Source organism: Acanthochromis polyacanthus, chromosome 7 (assembly GCF_021347895.1).
Source record: "Acanthochromis polyacanthus isolate Apoly-LR-REF ecotype Palm Island chromosome 7, KAUST_Apoly_ChrSc, whole genome shotgun sequence".
NCBI lineage: Eukaryota > Metazoa > Chordata > Actinopteri > Pomacentridae > Acanthochromis > Acanthochromis polyacanthus.
This window is the reverse complement of record NC_067119.1, coordinates 21,170,587-21,189,998: the sequence shown is the minus strand read 5'-3', so window position 1 is coordinate 21,189,998 and position 19,412 is coordinate 21,170,587. Positions and strand designations below refer to the sequence as shown.

Genomic DNA, 19,412 nt, shown 5'->3' with positions numbered 1-19,412 from the left:
CTCTGTCAGATTTCAGCATTTCTAATATGCTTTGTATTCATCGTACTTAAGCACATTATCCAAAGCAGGCTGCATGAGGTTCACTGGGGGTACACTTGACTGCACTAAAGTACAGTAAAATAACTTTGTAATAATGAAGAACTTAAAAAAATATACATGCCTGATTTCCTGGTTTACAACAGACTAATATATATATCTATACACAGTGGGTACGGAAAGTATTCAGACCCCTTGAAATTTTTCACTCTCTGTGTCATTGTAGCCATTTGCCAAAATCAAAAAAGTTCATTTTATTTCTCATTAAAGCTGCTGTCCGGAGTTTCCGTTTGTTTTCAATTTATGTATCATTTTTTAACAAAGCTTGAATGTGTTAGTCTAGTTCGATACTATAATATAAAGTTAGTATAACGCCATATGAAAATTTATTCCTGAGCTCCGCCTTCCTCTCATAGACCCCCATGTTATTCCAAAAAGCGCCGGTTGCTGCCGACCAATCAAGTTCGAGCTTCAGCTTTGTCATGCTGTCAATCAACGGTTACGCGCACAGCAAGCAAGCCCATGCAGAGGTGGGCGAGCTACGCACTACGCAACCGTGCGCACATTTGTTTTGCTTGTGGAGGAGAGAGCATCAGGGATCAGCAACTTCCAGAAAAGTTACCAATCCCACGGCTTGTCAGGCCAAGAGACTGCAGGACGTTTTTTGGCTCGGGGTGCTCGCGTCGGGAAAACAGCAAAACAGGCAAGATGCTGCAGCACTCCGGGCACTTCTCTCAGGTACTGCGCGCGTGCACAAATAAAGGGACGAAATCAGAGGGAGGGAAGGTGGGACCAACAGTGTTTTGGGAGACGCTGCGAATCAAACTCCGGACAGCAGCTTTAATGTACACTCAGCACCCCATCTTGACAGAAAAAAAACAGAAATGTAGAAATTTTTGCAAATTTATTAAAAAAGAAAAACTGAAATATCACATGGTCAGAAATATTCAGACCCTGTGCTCAGTATTGAGTAGAAGCACCCTTTTCAGCTAGTACAGCCATGAGTCTTCTTGGGAATGACAAGTTTTTCACACCTGGATTTGGGGATCCTCTGCCATTCTTCCTTGCAGATCCTCTCCAGTTCTGTCAGGTTGGATGGTGAACGTTGGTGGACAGCCATTTTGAGGTCTCTCCAGAGATGCTCAGTTGGGTTTAGGTCAGGGCTCTGGCTGGACCAGTCAAAAACGGTCACAGAGTTGTTCTGAAGCCACTCCTTTGTTATTTTAGCTGTGTGCTTAGGGTCATTGTCCTGTTGTCCTGAGCACTCTGGAAGAGGTTTTCCTCCAGGATATCTCTGTACTTGGCCGCATTCATCCTTCCTTCAATTGCAACCAGTCGTCCTGTCCCTGCAGCTGAAAAACACCCCCACAACATGATGCTTCCACCACCATGTTTCACTGTAGGGATTGTATTGGGTAGGTGATGAGCAGTGCCTGGTGTTCTCCACACATACCGCTTAGAATTAACACCAAAAAGTTCAATCTTGGTCTCATCAGACCAGAGAATCTTATTTCTCATAGTCTGGGAGTCCTTCATGTGTTTTTTGGCAAACTATGCGGGCTTTCATGTGTCTTGCACTGAGGAGAGGCTTCCGTCGGGCCACTCTGCCATAAAGCCCCAACTGGTGGAGGGCTGCAGTGATAGTTGACTTTGTGGAACTTTCTCCTATCTCCCGACTGCATCTCTGGAGCTCAGCCACAGTGATCTTTGGGTTCTTCTTTACCTCTCTCACCAAGGCTCTTCTCCCACCATTGCTCAGTTTGGCTGGACGGCCAGGTCTAGGAAGAGTTGTGGTCGTCCCAAACTTCTTCCATTTGAGGATTATGGAGGCCACTGTGCTCTTAGGAACCTTGAGTGCTGCAGAAATTCTTTTGTAACCTTGGCCAGATCTGTGCCTTGCCACAATTCTGTCTCTGAGCTCCTTGGGCAGTTCCTTCGACCTCATGATTCTCATTTGCTCTGACATGCACTGTGAGCTGTAAGGTCTTATATAGACAGGTGTGTGCCTTTCCTAATCAAGTCCAATCAGTTTAATTAGACACAGCTGGACTCCAATAAAGAAGCAGAATCATCTCGAGGAGGATCAGAAGAAATGGACAGCATGTGAGTTAAATATGAATGTCGCTGCAAAGGGTCTGAATACTTCTGACCATGTGATATTTCAGTTTTTCTTTTTTTAATAAATTTGCAAAAATTTCTACATTTGTTTTTTTCTGTCAAGATGGGGTGCTGAGTGTACATCAGTGAGAAATAAAATGAACTTTTTTGATTTTGGCAAATGGCTGCAATGACACAGAGAGTGAAACATTTCAAGGGGTCTGAATACTTTCCGTACCCACTATATATATATATATATATATATATATATATATATATATATATTTCACAGAGTACGTATTGCAGAAAAAAGTAATCACATGTTTTATTGTACACAAGACAATGTAACTTTTTTATCCCCACTATCAACAGTATGTTTGCCCATTTTTTTTTGTGTGTATAATTTTCCAGGGTATCAGCCTCAATTTTTCAGTTAATCAAGCAATATGGTTTAATATAGAATACTGTAGGGTCTTAATGAAAGTGGTGTTAATGTAGAAGAATGAAGACTGAAATAACACCTTGCCTTTCTACAGTTGCTGTCATCAAAATGTGTATTATTTTCATGTGCAGAATGAATTTAATATTGCAGATGTTTGTACTGTATTTTGGAAACTACTCTGCAAATGTACATAATTGTATTACTTTTATTTGGAAACAAGTAATATTTTTACATTGTGGAATAATAAAATGTCTCAAACTTTTAAAATTTATAGTAATGTGCTATTTCAATGTAAAGCTTTCCAGAACAACGCAGCTATTTGATTAAGTTCATGTTTATCTATAAAGCATTGATTCAGAACACAAATTACCTGAGAGCATTTCATATAATAGGATCACCCAACTACCCAACAAATCCAATGATTGTCTTTTAACAGTAGGAAAACTCCAGCAGAACTACGCTCAGGGAGGGCAGCATCTGCCTCACCCGGTTAGGGTGACTGTAAAGGAGAGAGAGGAAGGGATAGCAGTAAGATACAGACAATAAATGTGACATGAGAACAATAAACATTCAAGAGTTTGGTAGGATATGCAACCATGTAGACAAAACAATCTAGAGGAGAAAGAGCACACAAAGTTAGAAACATGCATGGTGGAGAAAACACTTGATGAAAGCAGATGATGTTAAAGCATTACAAAGAGGAGTCTGAGTTTGCACATTACAGTATGCTTTATGTTCTGCTGGTTTCCCTTCAGGCTTTGACATTTTACTGCTTTGATACCACTTCATCTGCAAGTAAATACCAGCTTTTGTTATGGCCTGAGAGGGTGGTGAATTCTTGGCACTACAGTTTTGTTCATCACATGTGACACTACATATTTATGACCACTATGGTCAGATTAAGAGTTTATTAGGTTCCATTGCTATGCAGTATGGGTCCTGAGGGCAGATGGTGTGGTCCTGATCCCAACATCATGGAGTCAGTTTGAGATTTAATTAAGAAACACAAGTTTATAAAATAAAATTACTCTAATTACTGGGTCAATATATAATTGAAGGACCTTTGAGGTCCATGGGATATATCTTGCATGCATTTTTACTAAAAGTTAAAAAAAATGTTTTTATGTTCATTATGATCACGTCTTTTCACAATTATTTATTTTGATTACAATAACTTATTAAGAATAAATGACTGGATGTCACTAAAATGTCAACTAAATAACCGTCTGAATTTAATCACAGTAACAGGGTTGCAAATCCATGCTAATGTTAGCATATGGTTAGCAGTACCAGCTAGATATGTATCTAGCTGGTACTGCTGACCAAGAGGACAAACTTACTGATGAAAAACACTAAACAAAAAAGTCAAAAGAATTAGTCTGATCCTGATAATAAGAGGTAGAGTGAAACATTCGATCAAGGCTGACAATGCTATGAAAATTTATTATAGAAGAGAGGTCATAGCTTTGCTCTGTCTATTCATTTGGAAAACTGTTTGATGATGTTAATTCCAGCAAATCATTAAATTCACTGTTTTATTCTTCTTCTACCAGTTAAAAGGGTTATGCTAACAGGGTTGTTGTGGGGCACAAAATGCATAATAATTATTATTTAATAATATTAATTATTATTAATATAATAATAATGTGTTGATTAAAAATGGTACCACAATTACAAGAGACATCTATTTTTAAAATATATCAAAAAAGGAGATTTAAATTTCATTTTAACGGTTTTATTTGAGATTCAATTTGGTCATCGGGGGGTGGGACAAGAGAAAAATGTTATTTTAGGAGAAACTCCAGACTTATTTGGTATTTTAAAAATATTTTCCAACATTTTTTCTCCTATTTTTTTTATAGATTTGGTTTCAGGACAAGTACATTTACACAGCACCTGCATGTTTTAGTATTTTGTTTATGGATTATTTGAAATTTGATGGATGTAACGTAAAATGTCCTCTAGTTCTGGCGTGACCCTTACATTAATTACATCCACACAGACATGGGCAAAGTTAAAAACAGCAACACATGTGTCCATTTTCTAAGAAGAAGTTCAGATAATTTTAGAAAAATGAGTGACATGGAGTCAACATAACTGCAGCACAGATCCCCTGGGTCTTCTCGTTATAGTGTGAGAGAAAATATGTGGTGCATCTTATGGTGATTGTGTTTGTCCGCAGGGGGGCGTTTCTTCCGCATGTACCAGTGCGTGTGCAACCCCGAAAGTCTTCCCCCGTAGTTTTTACAACTAGCGGACGGGCGGCTGGTGGCTGCGGTGGCAATGTCGGGCAGAAAGCCCCGGTCTGTGGCAAATCCTCTGGAGTCTGCGATCACCACCCCCAGTGAGAGGATCCTGAAGGAATGCCACAGTCTGTATGTGGACAGCGAGCACGGTAAATGAACTCTAATCCGGGTTACAGCAAAGTTTGCATCACGAAGCACAAACAAGCACGCATGGATGTGGGGTTATGTAAGCGAGCGGCTGAAGTTGTGGTTGTGAAAGTAGAAGTGAAATGCGGCTTGTTTGGGCTGTAAAAGGAGGCGGAGGTCTGCAGCTGTCAGTGTCCAACACATGACACTGAACACCGAGAGGCTCTGCAGGAGGCAGCGCCCACATATCACTGTTGGTCTGCAGACACACCGCCACTAACAGCAGTTTAACCCCAGAGAAGTGCCCTCAAACCGCCCTCTGCAGTGTGATTTATAATAAGCTGGTTAGTCCAGCCAGGTTTCAAAGCAGCTAAATGATATCTTGTTTTCCTTGCAGTTAAATATTTGGAGAACTCTGGTTTCCTCAACAATAATCCCGTTGATCTTGTGTATGTGTGTGTGCAGACAAAGAGGTTTCTTACTCTTGTTGTTTTATTACAGTGTAAGGATCACATAAACAGGCCAATCCCAGGAGAAGAAGTATATCTGGTTCTGTAGGATCACTGCTGTCTTCTTCCAGATCACTCTGTTCACACACATTTCCATGTTCACACCTGGAAGACTCCCAGAGCAAACACACTCTTATCTGTTATCAGCCTCAGTGCAGCACTTTGCAGATTATAGGCCTTGCTCAAAGGCTCCTCAGAGGTGATCATTGTCATTACTGTACATGGACAAATCATGACTCCTGCCAAGCACAGTAAACCCCCAAATCTCCCATTCTGAGTCATTTAAAATGATGCTACTGATGGTTTTAAAAATGTATCCGTTATCTGTGCACATGGGGTGCGTTTGCTGTTTCTTTCTTTTTCGCGCAACTTTTTAGTTCCTGTAGTTGTATTTTATTTGACATTCAATCTAGAGCAGGGGTATCAAACATGAGGCCCGCGGGCCAAAACCAGCCCGCCAGAGGGTCCAATCCGGCCCGCTGAACGACTTTGTAAAGTGTAAAAATTGCATTAACAGTACATTATATTAACTGCAAATAGTACAATTGTAAAACTATAAATTTAAAATAATTCCTTGATCATGAAAAGTTGTTTTGATCATAAAGTTAAATACTGTATTGCTCATTGTTCTTTTGTAATTTTGTGTCTCATTTTTGTAATATTTTTTCTTGTTATTTGTAGGGCTGGACTCGAATATTCCGAATATCCGTATATTCGTTCACGCCAGTGGTATCCAGATATTAATTTTGGTATCCGAATATTCGCCCCCAGCCGCCGCCCCCCCAACCCCCCACCCCCCGGTCGGACGTTACCGGGCGGAACGAATATTCGGCGCTACTGTCTTCCCTCCGCCTTCAGCCTACATCGGCTCATATCGGCTCATCCTGTCGTATATACACATATGTCTATGACATATACACGTCTATGTGATCACCCCCTCCTCCCCCCCCAGACGAAAATAGGAATATTCGGAGCTCGTCTCCTCCCTTCGCCTTCGGCCCGCTTCGGCTCATCCCGCCGTGTTCGACTGATCTCGGTTCATCCATTTGTGTTTGTTACCACCACCCGAATGGTCCGGTGGCTGCCGACTCTGACGTCACGCTTCACTTTGTTGTATAAGCACAAGCCAAGATGCCAAAGACCTCCGCTGTTTGGCAAGTCTTCAGTTTAACTGAAGGCAAAACGAAGGCAGTGTGCAAAATTTGTGTCCGGGAGACCAGACGTTGTTTGTCGTTTTGTATTTCTTTTCTGTCTAATTTTTGTCATTTTGTGTTTTGCTTTAGTCATTGTTTTCTGTATCATTTTTGTTGTTTTGTTTCACGCTTTTGTCATTTTTTGTCTTGTTTGTCCATTTTTGTTGCTTTGTAACTTTTTTGTAAATTTTTTTGTCATTTCTTTTTTTAATTTTGTGCCGTTTGTCTCGTTTTTTGTCGTTTTGTGTCTCATTTTGGTAATATTTTGTCTTGTTTTTGTTGTTTTTTGTCTTTTTAAAAGTAAAATGCTATATTTTTCAGTTCCAGATACTTGGGACTAAATGTTTTGTGCCTTTGTAGACACTCTGTGATCTGTAAGTTGTAAAGTGTAAATGTTAAATTGAGACATAATGTTATTGAAATTGAACTTACTTTTCTTGAAAAATTTCAGGTTGTTCATGATGTTTTGTAAAAAGATTACTTCTTAAATATTTTCAGAATGTACTTTTTTTTGCACAAAAACACCGGAAAAATTTGGAGTTTTGGTTATTTATCGGTTATTATGCTCTGATTTTACTGGTCTGTTCCACTTGATACCCCTGATCTAGAGCATCATATTATGAAGACACCACTTCACTTATTGCATGCTCTGATTACTGTGGTTTTTTTTTTTCAGGCCTGGTGAAGATTGCCAGCAGCCTCGGAGTCCGGCTCTTGCCGCCTAGAAAGAAGATCATAGTGATGATAATGGGGAACCACTCTGCAGGGAAGAGCTCCTTCATTAACTGGTAATACATTTTGTTGTTAATGAATTTGCCAACATCACTCCCAGCTGCCTGACCATCACATGCTCTGCTTCATGTGTGAAAGAGATTTTTTTAGAAAGACATCTTTATCTTCGACCTTCACACGTGACTTTTAAAATGTGCTTTGGGGTCTGAATGCAGCTCAGCAGCTTTGCCTCAAAATATGTGTGTTTTTAGAAATGATAAATAGATCCAGTTTGTTGTATTTGCCTGCCATCAAAAGTGTTTTGACAAAACCTACCAGCGGTGGTCTGCGGTCTTTGTGGTCAGGACCAGTTATTAAGAACCACAAGGACAGGCAGGAGAATGGTCAGTGACAGACTGTACCAACCACTGAACTCACTACAACACTAACTCAAAGCTGCCTGCAGAATCAAGCTACATTTCAAGCTAATTCTGATTGATCATGTAATATAAGGGGCGGTCAATAAGTAATGCCCCTGACCCACTTCCAGTTGTCTGATCTAGCTGAAATTTTGCATGTGCAACGATTTATATCTCTATGGGTGGTGTGGCAAATTACAGCTGTGAACTAGTTGTGGTTTCTGATTTACACGTGTTTGAACTGGGTCAGGTGAGATAGTCTCTATCTTACGAGGGGCATTTAATAAGTAATGCCCCTGACCCACTTCCAGTTGTCTGATCCAGCTGAAATTTTGCAAGTGCAACGATTTATATCTCTACGGGTTATGCAGCAAATTACAGCTGTACACTAATTGTGGTTTCTGATTTATACATCTTTGAACTGAGTCAGGTGTGAAATTGAGCCTATCGAGTGTTGCGCAGTTATCCAGTTTTTGTATTTGAAAGGACGCACACCACAGAAGACTTTTGATGAAATGAAAGAAACTTATGGTGATGATGCCCCATCATATGACCTTGTAAAACGCTGGCATCGTGAATTCAAACATGGTTGGATCTCTGTGGAAACAGCTCCCAGACCTGGTCGCCCCCAGTAGGAGGGTGCGCAGGGGGGCGACCAGGTCTGGGAGCTGTTTCTACAGAGTTCCAGCCATGCTTGGATTCACGATGCCAGCGTTTTACAAGGTCATATGATGGGGCATCATCACCATAAGTTTCTTTCATTTCATCAAAAGTCTTCTGTGGTCTACGTCCTTTCAAATACAAAAACTGGATAACTGCGCAACACTCGATAGGCTCAATTTCACACCTGACTCAGTTCAAAGATGTATAAATCAGAAACCACAATTAGTGTACAGCTGTAATTTGTCACATAACCCATAGAAATATAAATCATTGCACATGCAAAATTTCAGCTGGATCAGACAACTGGAAGTGGGTCAGGGGCATTACTTATTGAACGCCCCTCGTATCAATATCTCCATTATATGCCATAATGTATTTTTAAGGAATTGTAGATAATGTGTTGATAAATTCTCCCAAGAGTCTCAACCTACTACAGCTTCTGAAATACTGGACACTTTCAGGTGACGCATCAAATAAATCCTCATGACTTCCAGAGTCCAAGATGACTTCAAAAAATGCCTTTCTTGTTGGACAAACTGCATAAACTCAAATTTGTTCTTCTGATGACAAAGAAAATAAGCTCTTAGTTTTACATGTTTGCCTGAAAAATTATTTAAGCAAATAATAACTTACCAACCAGTTGCACCATTAACTGTTTATCAGAGTAAATGCTAATGTTGGTGTAAAAAAAAATGCACAAGTTCTGTTTACTGTTTTTCAGGGTTGACAAGTTCTCTGTCCCAGCATCACCCTGAGCTAATTTAGAAACATGTTTTAAACTGCCTCTGTAAGGAGACCAGCTGTCAGTCGTGCTAAGTGACTAGCTGTCTATATTACATAAACTGAACTCTCTGTACACTCCTTTCACTTCCAGAGCTGCTGCATTTTTTGTACAGTTAAAGATGTCCTTAATAGTTTCATAGTAAATATTACGGTAATACCGAGAATGGTTTGATCTGGAGAAAGGAGAGTTTAAAAAGCTGGATCTCTAATAGTTTTTTAAAACTAATTTTCAATGTGAAACTTATCGTCCATTCTACTGCTTCTCAATGTGGAAATCAGAAGATGATTTCCAGAAATCAAATCAAACTTAAAAAGGATTAGAAATAGCATATATTAGACTTAATCTGTGTGAATCTGCTGCTCCTACATACTGTATGTTTACACAGGAGCACAGTTTGTACATGGAGCATATTCTGCTACTAGCCAATCTTAGATAACTACTAATATGGTCTCTAAGCTGTTGAAGTCTTTTGTGCTGTTGTTACTTATGTTCTGGTGGGCCTCTTGATCTTTGCGTGGATGTGCAGATGTTTGTATATTTCAGCTTCTCACAATAATGAAGGCTGTGACTCTCTGGCACCGTAATTTTGGGGATCAGTCTCTGAAAATTTTGGAAACTCCTGGTCTAACCTCCTGAGGTGTTAATTTAGTGATCAGAGGTTCACGTCCCATCCTGTACTAGTCCTCCACGCTCATACCAGGCTAGTTTACCAGAAGCTGTACTAATAAATGAAATTCAAAAAAAAGGACAGAAAATAGATTAGATAGAACTGAATAACTGTTTACCTGTTTTGGTAATTTATTAATAAAAAATTAAACTACTGCCTTGTTTGAGCTTTCCAAGTGTGAAGATTTATGCTTTTGTCTGTTTTTTATCATCGTAAACTGAATGTCTTTGGACTTCAGACAGTTCATTCAGACAGAATCAGCAACATAAAACTGCCACTTTTGGACTGAGGAATAATAATGGGCATTTCTTACTATTCTGTCAGTTACTACCCATCGTTAACTGTTGGAATGAAGGCATTGTTGCTTTAGATCTTGTGCACTTATAAATGTAATATAAAAGCGATGAATAATATTTCTTTCCTGTCATTCCAGGTACGCTGAAGAGCACATACAGAAAACAGGCGTGGCCATTGAAACACAGGGGTTTACCTTCATCACAAGCGGTCGCAAAAGAGAATCGCTGACGGTAAGAACAGCAGGAAAACAGCCAGCATTTCCAGCAGTGTTGCAGAAGGACTTTGTATTCAAGCCACAAAACAAAAGTACCACATAATGCTTGAAGAGAAAACCCTTATAATTACCCTTCACTTTATTTTACTGCTTTTATTTTCTCTACAGATATTATCAGAGCTTGTAATGAAACAGTATTTTATATTCAGACATCATAGTTTCATGCTTGAGAGATTTTTGAAATTTTAAAGTTTAGAAAACTGCAGCCAGCCATGAAGTCTGATGAAAAAATGCGTTCGATGCCATCGTGTATGGACGACACTCCCTCAGTCAGTGGTGATTTCTCATGCTGTGTGCTGCTCCAATGAATGGCTTTGTTGTATAGGCACACACACACACACACACACACACTCAGGCATCTTTGCAGCATATAGACAGGCTCGGGCGACACCTGTCTCTCCATCTTCTCTCGTCTTTCTCCTCTCCCTCTCTGTTCATATCCTGCTGTGGTGAAGGTGATGAAGATGAATAATATATTGGAGTGCAGAGGGGAAGGATTATCTCTTCTACACAGGAAGAGCTAAAGAAGGTGTACTGTGCTGCAGCACACCAGCTGGTGTAAGACTGAGTGCAAAGTACGGAGAAGAGAGAAGACTCTGTTTTAGAGGGGTGGGAAAAACTGCAGGAAAAAAAAAGCCTGCAGATTAGTGTTTTTCTCATCAGGCTCTTTCTCACGTTGTCTTTTTTAACTCTTTCACAGGGAAATGCAACGCTGCATCTCTACCCCCACTTTCGACCACTGCTTGAGTTCAAAGGTAAGACTTTGTTCTTGTTTTTTCTGAGAAACTCATGATGTATTTCTGAAAAGCAGTTTTTATAGTCTTTTGCCTGACTGGTTCTGATATTGCCATTTAAAGAAAAGCCAGACCTCTTTACTGCACTCCTCCTGCATTCAAATCAGGTTTCATATTCCTGAAACAATCAATATGTGTAGATCTGATGCATGCATGCAGAGTTTACTCAGTTTCTTGCTGATGTGACGCATCACGTAGCATTTTTAAATGCCTCACACCATAGAACAGGTGAGAACATGTTTTCATTTTCAGGATAGCAACTTAAATATTTGCATCTTTCCATCAGTAAATATTAAAAGTAGCATAAGACGTATCTTCCTTCTTTGATAAAATCTGCACATTAGATTATATCACTGATATCACCTTTGTTGTGTCTGCAGTTTGAGAAATGCATGTGACTGAGGTGTCTGTTGATTGCAGCTGCCTTTTATTGGCATCGTGATGAAAAAGATGAAAGCGTGAAAAGAGAGGGTAAAGTGTTAAAATCTGCTGGAACAGCAGGGAGATGCAGCATTAGTCCAGCAGCAGCACCACAGGAATAGTGAACAGCAGATGAATGCAATCATGAACTGCAGAAGGAGATTGGTACCTCTGAGGGTTAAGATAATGCTCCGCTGTGTGGCCCATGAATAATTCCTTCTGGAAAGCGGTCGTCTGTTACAGACTGAGCTCAGCTTTGAAAATGAATGAATGAATTTAAAGCAAACTCACCTTAAAACTGTGTTTAATCCATAGCATCACCATAAATTCTGCCTGTTTATTCCAGTTTTTTCCTCACTACCAGTTGTTTGTGTCGTTGTTGATCACGGGTCAGACTTTTGTGATCTGAGGAGTGTAGGTGCTTCACCTTGACGACTCAACGCTGAGTCATAAACACGCTGTTTGAAGTTATAAATCAGACACAGTCACATATGTGCCGTTTGCCACTGATAGATGTACGAGGTGAGACGTAATTTGTGGCATATTGTTTTAAGACGGCTGGTGTCAGGTCTGTGCGTCAGCGGTGGTCTGGAGACGCCGGACGGTCATGTAGGAAGCCTGGATGTGTCTGCTGCCTGAGTAGGGGGGTGTGTGCGGTGAGGAGGGTGATGTGTACGTTGACAGGGAGCGTGTAGAGAGTGAGGGTTCACTGGGTGCGGACCACAGCGCTCACGGTATGGCGTATGAGTCACACGCCCCATCGACAGCAGTGCAGTGTAGTCAGGAGGAGCTGCTGAGAAATGTCACAGCCATTAGAGACGGCACAGCCCAGTCTCCAGCAGCAACAGCTCCACTCTGCAGGCCTGAGCCTCGCAGCACCAACGATCTGCTGCTGGAATACACACAGGCTTTTTATTTCAACTTCATCGCAGCCTCTGGGAATTCACTAAACCGGACATTTGTTTACCTGTCACAGCGACTGAGGATGACTCATCAGAAAAGCACCATATATCCTTATTCTGGAGCAGCTGCTGATTATACAGTTTGATCTCCTTTGGGATATGCTTGGGGATACTTCTTTATATTGTTTTGTACTTGCATAAAAGATCCTTAAGTCTGTTTTTGTACAGGTAGCAACCTGTTGTAAATAGTTTAGACGACGTGCTGCATGGAAATTGACTGTTTTGTCGCATACCAGATGATTAATTACTGTTAGATAACGAAGATGTGTGTCTGTGTTATTTGTTCATTTGCTTTAGATCTATTTGCACTGTCGCTGGTTTGACCTGTTTAGTCCAACATGCCCTTTTTTAGTCTCGGTTGATGCAGCATTATCGCAGCCTTTGCCCTTTTCCTCGTGCACAGGATCTCCTTCACAGTCCTCTCAGTTACAGTCAGTTGAGGAACTTATCAGCCACCGGCGAGTATCACTCACGTTTTCACCTTTCAGAGGCCTTTTTTTCAATCAAATGAATCAACATATCTGTACTGCCATTTAATGCACAGATTTCAAGCATCAGATGTATGCACTTGTATTTATCCGATTGACTAAAGTAAAATCACGTAGCCTCTTAGAGACTGAACGTGAAGCTGCTTGATAATATCTGTGCACACACTCGCAATGATTTCCTTTAACCACAGTCATCTTGTCATCTTTTGCACAATTGGGATGTCTCAACAGTGCCAGAATGTGTGATAGGAGGCAGATGTATTGAAATTGTGGCCATGCTGATGCAAGAGAAACATAAGGGAATGCTAATGTACCACAGCAGCAGTGGCCCTGCTCGCTGTAGCACAAGGATGTGATTTGTGCTGCCTGTTAACACCTGCCTCTTCGCATGAAACAGCCTCACTGTCATCTCAGGCGCGCGTGTGTGTGTGTGTGTGTGTGTGTGTGTGTGTGTGTGTGTGTGTGTGTGTGTGTGTGTGTGTGTGTGTGTGTGTGTGTGTGTGTGTGTGTGTGTGTGTGTGTGTGTGTGTGTGTGTGTGTGTGTGTGTGTGTGTGTGTGTGTGTGTGTGTGTGTGTGTGGAGGATGGGGTGGAGGGGCTCACTTTGTCAGTAGTAGGGGTCTGTCTCAATAGTGATCCTGTTCTGTCTGAAGGGGCTCTTCGTGTGTGATGGTTGTGGTGGAATATCGTAACCTCGCAGTGCGTTGCCTCACAGTCGTTCTTCACTGGCTAGCTTTATGTCCCACGCCCCACACTAAAGCTGCCAGTTGAAGAGCTGTTGTGTGTAACCATGACAACAGATGTCTCCGAAGAGGGGACAGTGAGAAAAGCTGAAACCTAACAAAATGTTTGTTTGACGTGTGAGGGTGTGGCCGCTCACACGTCTGGTAGGAGCTGAACCAGAGTTTACTGTCAGATGCGTATTCTAGCGTGTACGTAGCTAACATATGTGTCTTTATCTGGACGATTTTCCTGTCAAATTACAAACCCAGAGTTCTGAAAATGCAAAGAGAGGTCAGAAACTTGACTTTTCAGTTGTTGATCCTAATGTCACTGATCTCCCTCAGGTGTCCAAGTATTGACCGCACTGCGGTTTCGTGTCACGCTCTATCGCATAGTCCTGCAGGGTCTCAACTTTCTACTTACTATCTTGCAATCCAAAGGAAGCACCTGTACACACACAGCATCTGTATGTTCCAGGTGTTATGGACTACCTGTCTGCTGAGATCTCCACCTCTAAGCAGAAGAAATTCAGCCTGGTCACATTCGTGGACACTCCTGGTTTGGTGGACGGGGACATGATCTACCCTTTTGATGTCAACAGCGCCATCACCTGGTTGGGTACGCTTCTGTAGCTTCAAGTACTGACATATTTCCTCTTCAGCTGTCGTGTCCCTTTAATGGATGTTATGTTTGCACAGGAGAACAGTCAGACCTGATATTTGTGTTCTTTGACCCGATGGGCCAAGCGCTGTGCAAACGCACGCTCAACATTGTGGAGAAGCTGAGTGAAAAATGTGGAGACAAACTGTTGTTCTACCTCAGCAAGGCAGACGAAGCTGGGAAGGAAACAGACAGACAGGTAGGTTAACCTAAAATATGGATTTTTATATAATTTTTTGAGTTCCAAAATGTAAAAAGTATGATTTTTTTTTCTGTCGACAGAGAGTGATGATGCAGATTGTACAGGAACTGTGTCGCCGTCCGGGTCTCAATAAATGTGGTTTTGAAATGCCGACAATCTACATCCCCAACCCACAGAAGGTAAAATCAGCTGTGTGTACTTGTGTTGGTTACTTTAAAGTCTGTAGTTAATCTAAATCAAACTTTTTATGCCTTTATTTTTAAAATCTCATTTTCCAAGCTGACACTTGGATGTCTTAAAATCCCCCTCCAGCCATTTATTAAACCAATAAAAACTCATCTCTATGCATTAAGATTATATAGTTCAATTTTTTTCCTGAGAATATTCCCTGCATATTTTCAAATGACTCAGATATAACTGTACAGTCCCTTCCTCTAGAACAGGGGTCGGCAAGTAGATGTGGCTTCGGGCCAAAATGTTTGTAAACAATCGAACAGCGGGCCAACCTGCGGTGGGGTTGCGCTCCGATTCTGCGAGCAGGGTGAGGGGGTGAAGTACAGCGAGCAGCGGAGCTTCTACAGCTGATCGCCGCTGCTTGGGACACACGTCTCAATTCTGATCACAGATGTATTAAAAATGACTCCCGAGACACACACATGTTTTGCACACACTGTTGCTCAGTGAAATCTGCCTACAACCATGTCCGACCAGTAGCGCAAACGCGGAAATGGCCGGCAGCAGCCGACCACGCGAGTTTCGTGTTGGTCGGCTGCTGGTTGGGCGGACTGGCTTGGCTCCGTGCCAAATCAAATTTTCAAAATCATCTGGCGGGCCAGATATTATTCCTGACGGGCCAGTTTTGGCCCGCGGGCCGCCAGTTGCCGACCACTGCTCTAGAATATACAGCTCTTTGTCCACCCATCCCCCACTGTTCTGCCAAATTAACACACTTATGACTCTGCACAAACAGAGTAAAACTATTCCATGCTGCACTAAAGCTAGCAGTAATATTGAAGTACTTTGGCCATTCATGCTCAAACTGGAAACTGGTTATGAAGAAGAATGATGATCCAGAAAGTTCCACCCTGCAAGTTGACAGGATTGGTTCCTTAGTTTTGTTTTGTTTGAACCCCAGAAGTCATTGTTCCACTGCAGTTTCAAGGTGAAAATGCTCTGCCGTGGTGTTGACTGCTTATTTCACTCTTATCCTCTAGCATCTAAAAAAAACACCATATGGACATGCTTACAAGATAAAAAAAAATAACAGCTTGATTTTCACCTGAAGACATCTTTAAATGATGCAGTGTCTTCTCACCTTGTAGTGGAGTTGTGGGTCTGGTTCTTGTTGCTTTCAACAGTGTTTTCCTCAGCTCTTAATTTAGATCTGCTATCCTTGGGGTTTAACAACCGTTAATTGAACTTTGAATGTAAATTCTTTGCTTTACTTTTTCCACTTGATGGCTTGAACCGGATGATTTATTTTGTAATATGACGACTGAGAGACTTATCCACTCTTGAGGGGGAGACAGGGCTCGTAAACCACAGACTTTGATCTGCTTCCTTTGACAATGGCTGCTCCAGTCCTGAGTTACTGCTGCACCATCTTGTGATCTACAACCCCAAAGCCCTACTCCGTGTGGTAGATTTGTGAATCTCTCCAGACCTCCAATTTATTTTTCGCTGAGCAAATGCAGCTTCACTTCCTGCAAAGTGCACAAGACTGTCAGTCAAAATACCCTCTGGATTTGTCACGAAGGTTTGAAGACCTTCGCTTTTGAGATGCATGGGATGTTTTTATGTTTGCTCCAAAACTGACGTGTTTACGAGCCTTTTCTCTTGTTTAGCCGAGCAGATGCATGAACCAGATCGACGGGGTTTGTCAGACCATCGAGAAGACCATCAACCAGGCCGTTCAAAAGACTCTGGATCAGCTGGAGAAAGACTGTGACCTTATTTGTTCCACCATCAGCAGCCGACTACAGCAGGACAGGTTCGACCTCTCAACCTACAGCACAACCACTTACTGTGTTCCAGTTATTGCTTCAGCTGTAATATTGTTTGTCCATCAATCATCCATCATGTCTTATGTATATGGAGAAATAAGTGGTATAAATAGCTGCAGTAAATGTGTTAAACCAGATGTCTTCTGTGTGTAAACAGAGCTAATGTGACTTACAACAAAAGCGTCCGTCTTCACTCGTTCCTGTGTGGAGCTTTGGGCATTTTCCTACCTCTCCTCTTCGTCCTCAGCTTCATTGTGAAAACCTTCTCCAAAGAGCAGCTGGATGAGCTGTTGGGTGAAGGTGCAGCTCAGACCGTCAATGTCTCCGCAGTAAGTCCTGAGAGTCATGCAGGGGAAATTTTTACGACTTGGACATCGATTTAAACTTATGGAACCAATAATGTTGGAATAAAATATTGCTTACTTCCTGTTTTTACATGCAGTCTGTCTTGTTCGTTGACTGTCTATTCAACATGTTTCTCGCAGGGAATAGTGATGTATTTATGGGACTGGATACCAGAAGACGGACAAGTGGTGTTTGTGATTGGCTTTGGGGCTTTTTGCTACCTTCTGCTCTTCCTGGCAAAGTATTTTGCAGGGTACGTGACACAATATAAACATATAGACACAGAAATAGCTAGAACAATAAATCCAATTATGGATTAGCTAAATGAAAGAAAAGTAATTCCTTAAACCTGAACCAAAATTACTAATAATATGTTTGAAGTGTGATTACTGAAATTCTGACTTTTGTGATGTTTTAATCGCCAGCCGAAGCAACAAGACTCTGACGAAGAAGGAGAAGAGGACGATGGCAGAGTACAGTGATTATATTCAGGATATCGTCAAAGCCAAGAAGGTTAGATTTATTTTTGATGTCAAGTTCTCTTTGTCTGTCCAATTTAAAACATCAAGATTGTGAATCTAACAGTTAATTTTGCCTCACAGGGTAAACTGTATGAATGGTACCTCCAGCAGTGTGCAGCAGAATATGACCTCTGACCTCGGGTAAGCTCCACATACTGCTTCAAGGCTTTTGGGAGACGTTTCTCTTTCAAAATACATCGTTTGCCGTTAATAGAGGAATCGGCAGGACTTTTCCAGACAGATAATCATCCACTCAGACTGTTCTCTCGTCAGGTGTTACCTCTAAATCGGCAGAGATCACTGCCAGCTTTTATCATCTCAGCAGCTGATTTGAAAAGTGCCTTTATTACGGAGTGCAGGGCGAGCTGTTGCTGTAGTTGTCTGATGAAAACAAATTTCATAATGTGATTAGAATTTTTTTGTAGTACATATGTGAAATGTTTACAAATTACTTTTTTTTCTCTTTCTCTTCGTGAGTAACTCACGGCTGATTTTAGCAGCAAATATATTTTTATGATCTATAAAGTTTGTTCTTGTTCTTCTCATGGTCCCCAAATCTCACCGCACCGTCCGGACTGTCACGTTACCAGAATGTGTTCTCATGCTGACTGTTAGTAAAAGCCACAATTACCAACGCTGTGATAACACCTGGGCATTACAGGCAGACATCTGATGACATGTTTTCATACAGTCAGTAAATCTTAGGGCTGAAAACTTCTTCTTGCCTCCAAAGAATCAGTCCTAAAGTTATGTTTGTTTTATTGTGTGATTTGTGCAGCCATCAGATATTTTTCTAGATGACTCCTTCTTATGTGGTGATATTAACATAAACCACAGTCCAGACTGGTGACTTAAGTACGCTAGTGCAACAGTGCAGTAAAACTGGTGATAAGTCTGCTACTGCACTGAGGTGTCTCTCCCAGTTGTATTAATGAGCACTGAACCCTACATAGATTTAACTCATAACACCATATAATGCCTTCACTCCAGTGTTTGTAGATATATTTATTAGTTTGGACAGATGTCAACAGGTGTGGTGCTTCTTCCTAGGGATGCGCTGGTCCAATACACCACAGATGGCAACAGTTTAATTGCTGTGACTGATCACATTAAAATAGAGTAAGCCATTCCTGAGAAAGTGTGTTGATATTTCAACTCAGCAGCCAAACAAACCTGCTCCTCCCTTTGGTGCTTCTTCAAAAAACTCGCCTCCCAAACACACAAACGCACAATGCAACAACTGGGCGAGTGAACCAAAGAGAGATATTTACTGAATCTGACACTGAAAGTACTGGATTAGAATGGCTTGTACTGTCTTTAAATCTTTCAGTTTCGTCATTTTGTCATTCAGAGTTTATTCATTCAGTTTTGATGTGTTGTATCATGTAAATCATAAAATGATCCTGATGACACAGTAAAGTGTACAAATTTGGGGGTTAAAGCCCGAAAGAAGATGTTCAGAGTCGGTATTGGGAAAGCTGGATCGGTGCATCCTTACTCATTATCCAACATAATGTAGAAGAACCTCTTCGGGCTGTTTGCAATATCGTTGTGAACACTTTCAGTTTGTCTTGTGTGTGTGTGTTAGATCAATCCCAGGTGTCCTTCTCATTAGGAATTTATGTTTTATAAGTGATTTTCATTCATTTGTGAATTCATCAGTTCTGTATAATCTCTCCAAAAATGATTTTCATTGTATGAAACCTAGACTGCTTTGTATTAATCCTGATTCACAGAATGAAACCAGTGAAAATCTGAAAAAATTATGCTCTGCCACTTCCTTGGAAATGATTAAATGTTTTCTACTGACTTTTATTTTAACTGTTGTCTG

The 19,412-nt window shown here is 41.1% G+C and overlaps 1 protein-coding gene across 1 annotated transcript; it reads left to right on the top strand.

The window, feature by feature from the left end:
- Positions 1-4,795: 4,795 nt before the first annotated feature.
- On the top strand, positions 4,796-19,402 carry si:dkey-98f17.5 (uncharacterized protein LOC569123 homolog). The gene is made up of 12 exons (XM_022198163.2): positions 4,796-4,970; positions 7,326-7,437; positions 10,327-10,420; positions 11,165-11,219; positions 14,328-14,468; positions 14,549-14,709; positions 14,793-14,891; positions 16,557-16,702; positions 16,873-17,044; positions 17,201-17,313; positions 17,486-17,573; positions 17,663-19,402. The coding sequence occupies exons 1-12, from the start codon at positions 4,859-4,861 to the stop codon at positions 17,714-17,716; spliced, it is 1,347 nt and encodes a 448-aa protein (XP_022053855.1). The 5' UTR covers positions 4,796-4,858; the 3' UTR covers positions 17,717-19,402.
- The last annotated feature ends 10 nt before the right edge of the window (positions 19,403-19,412 follow it).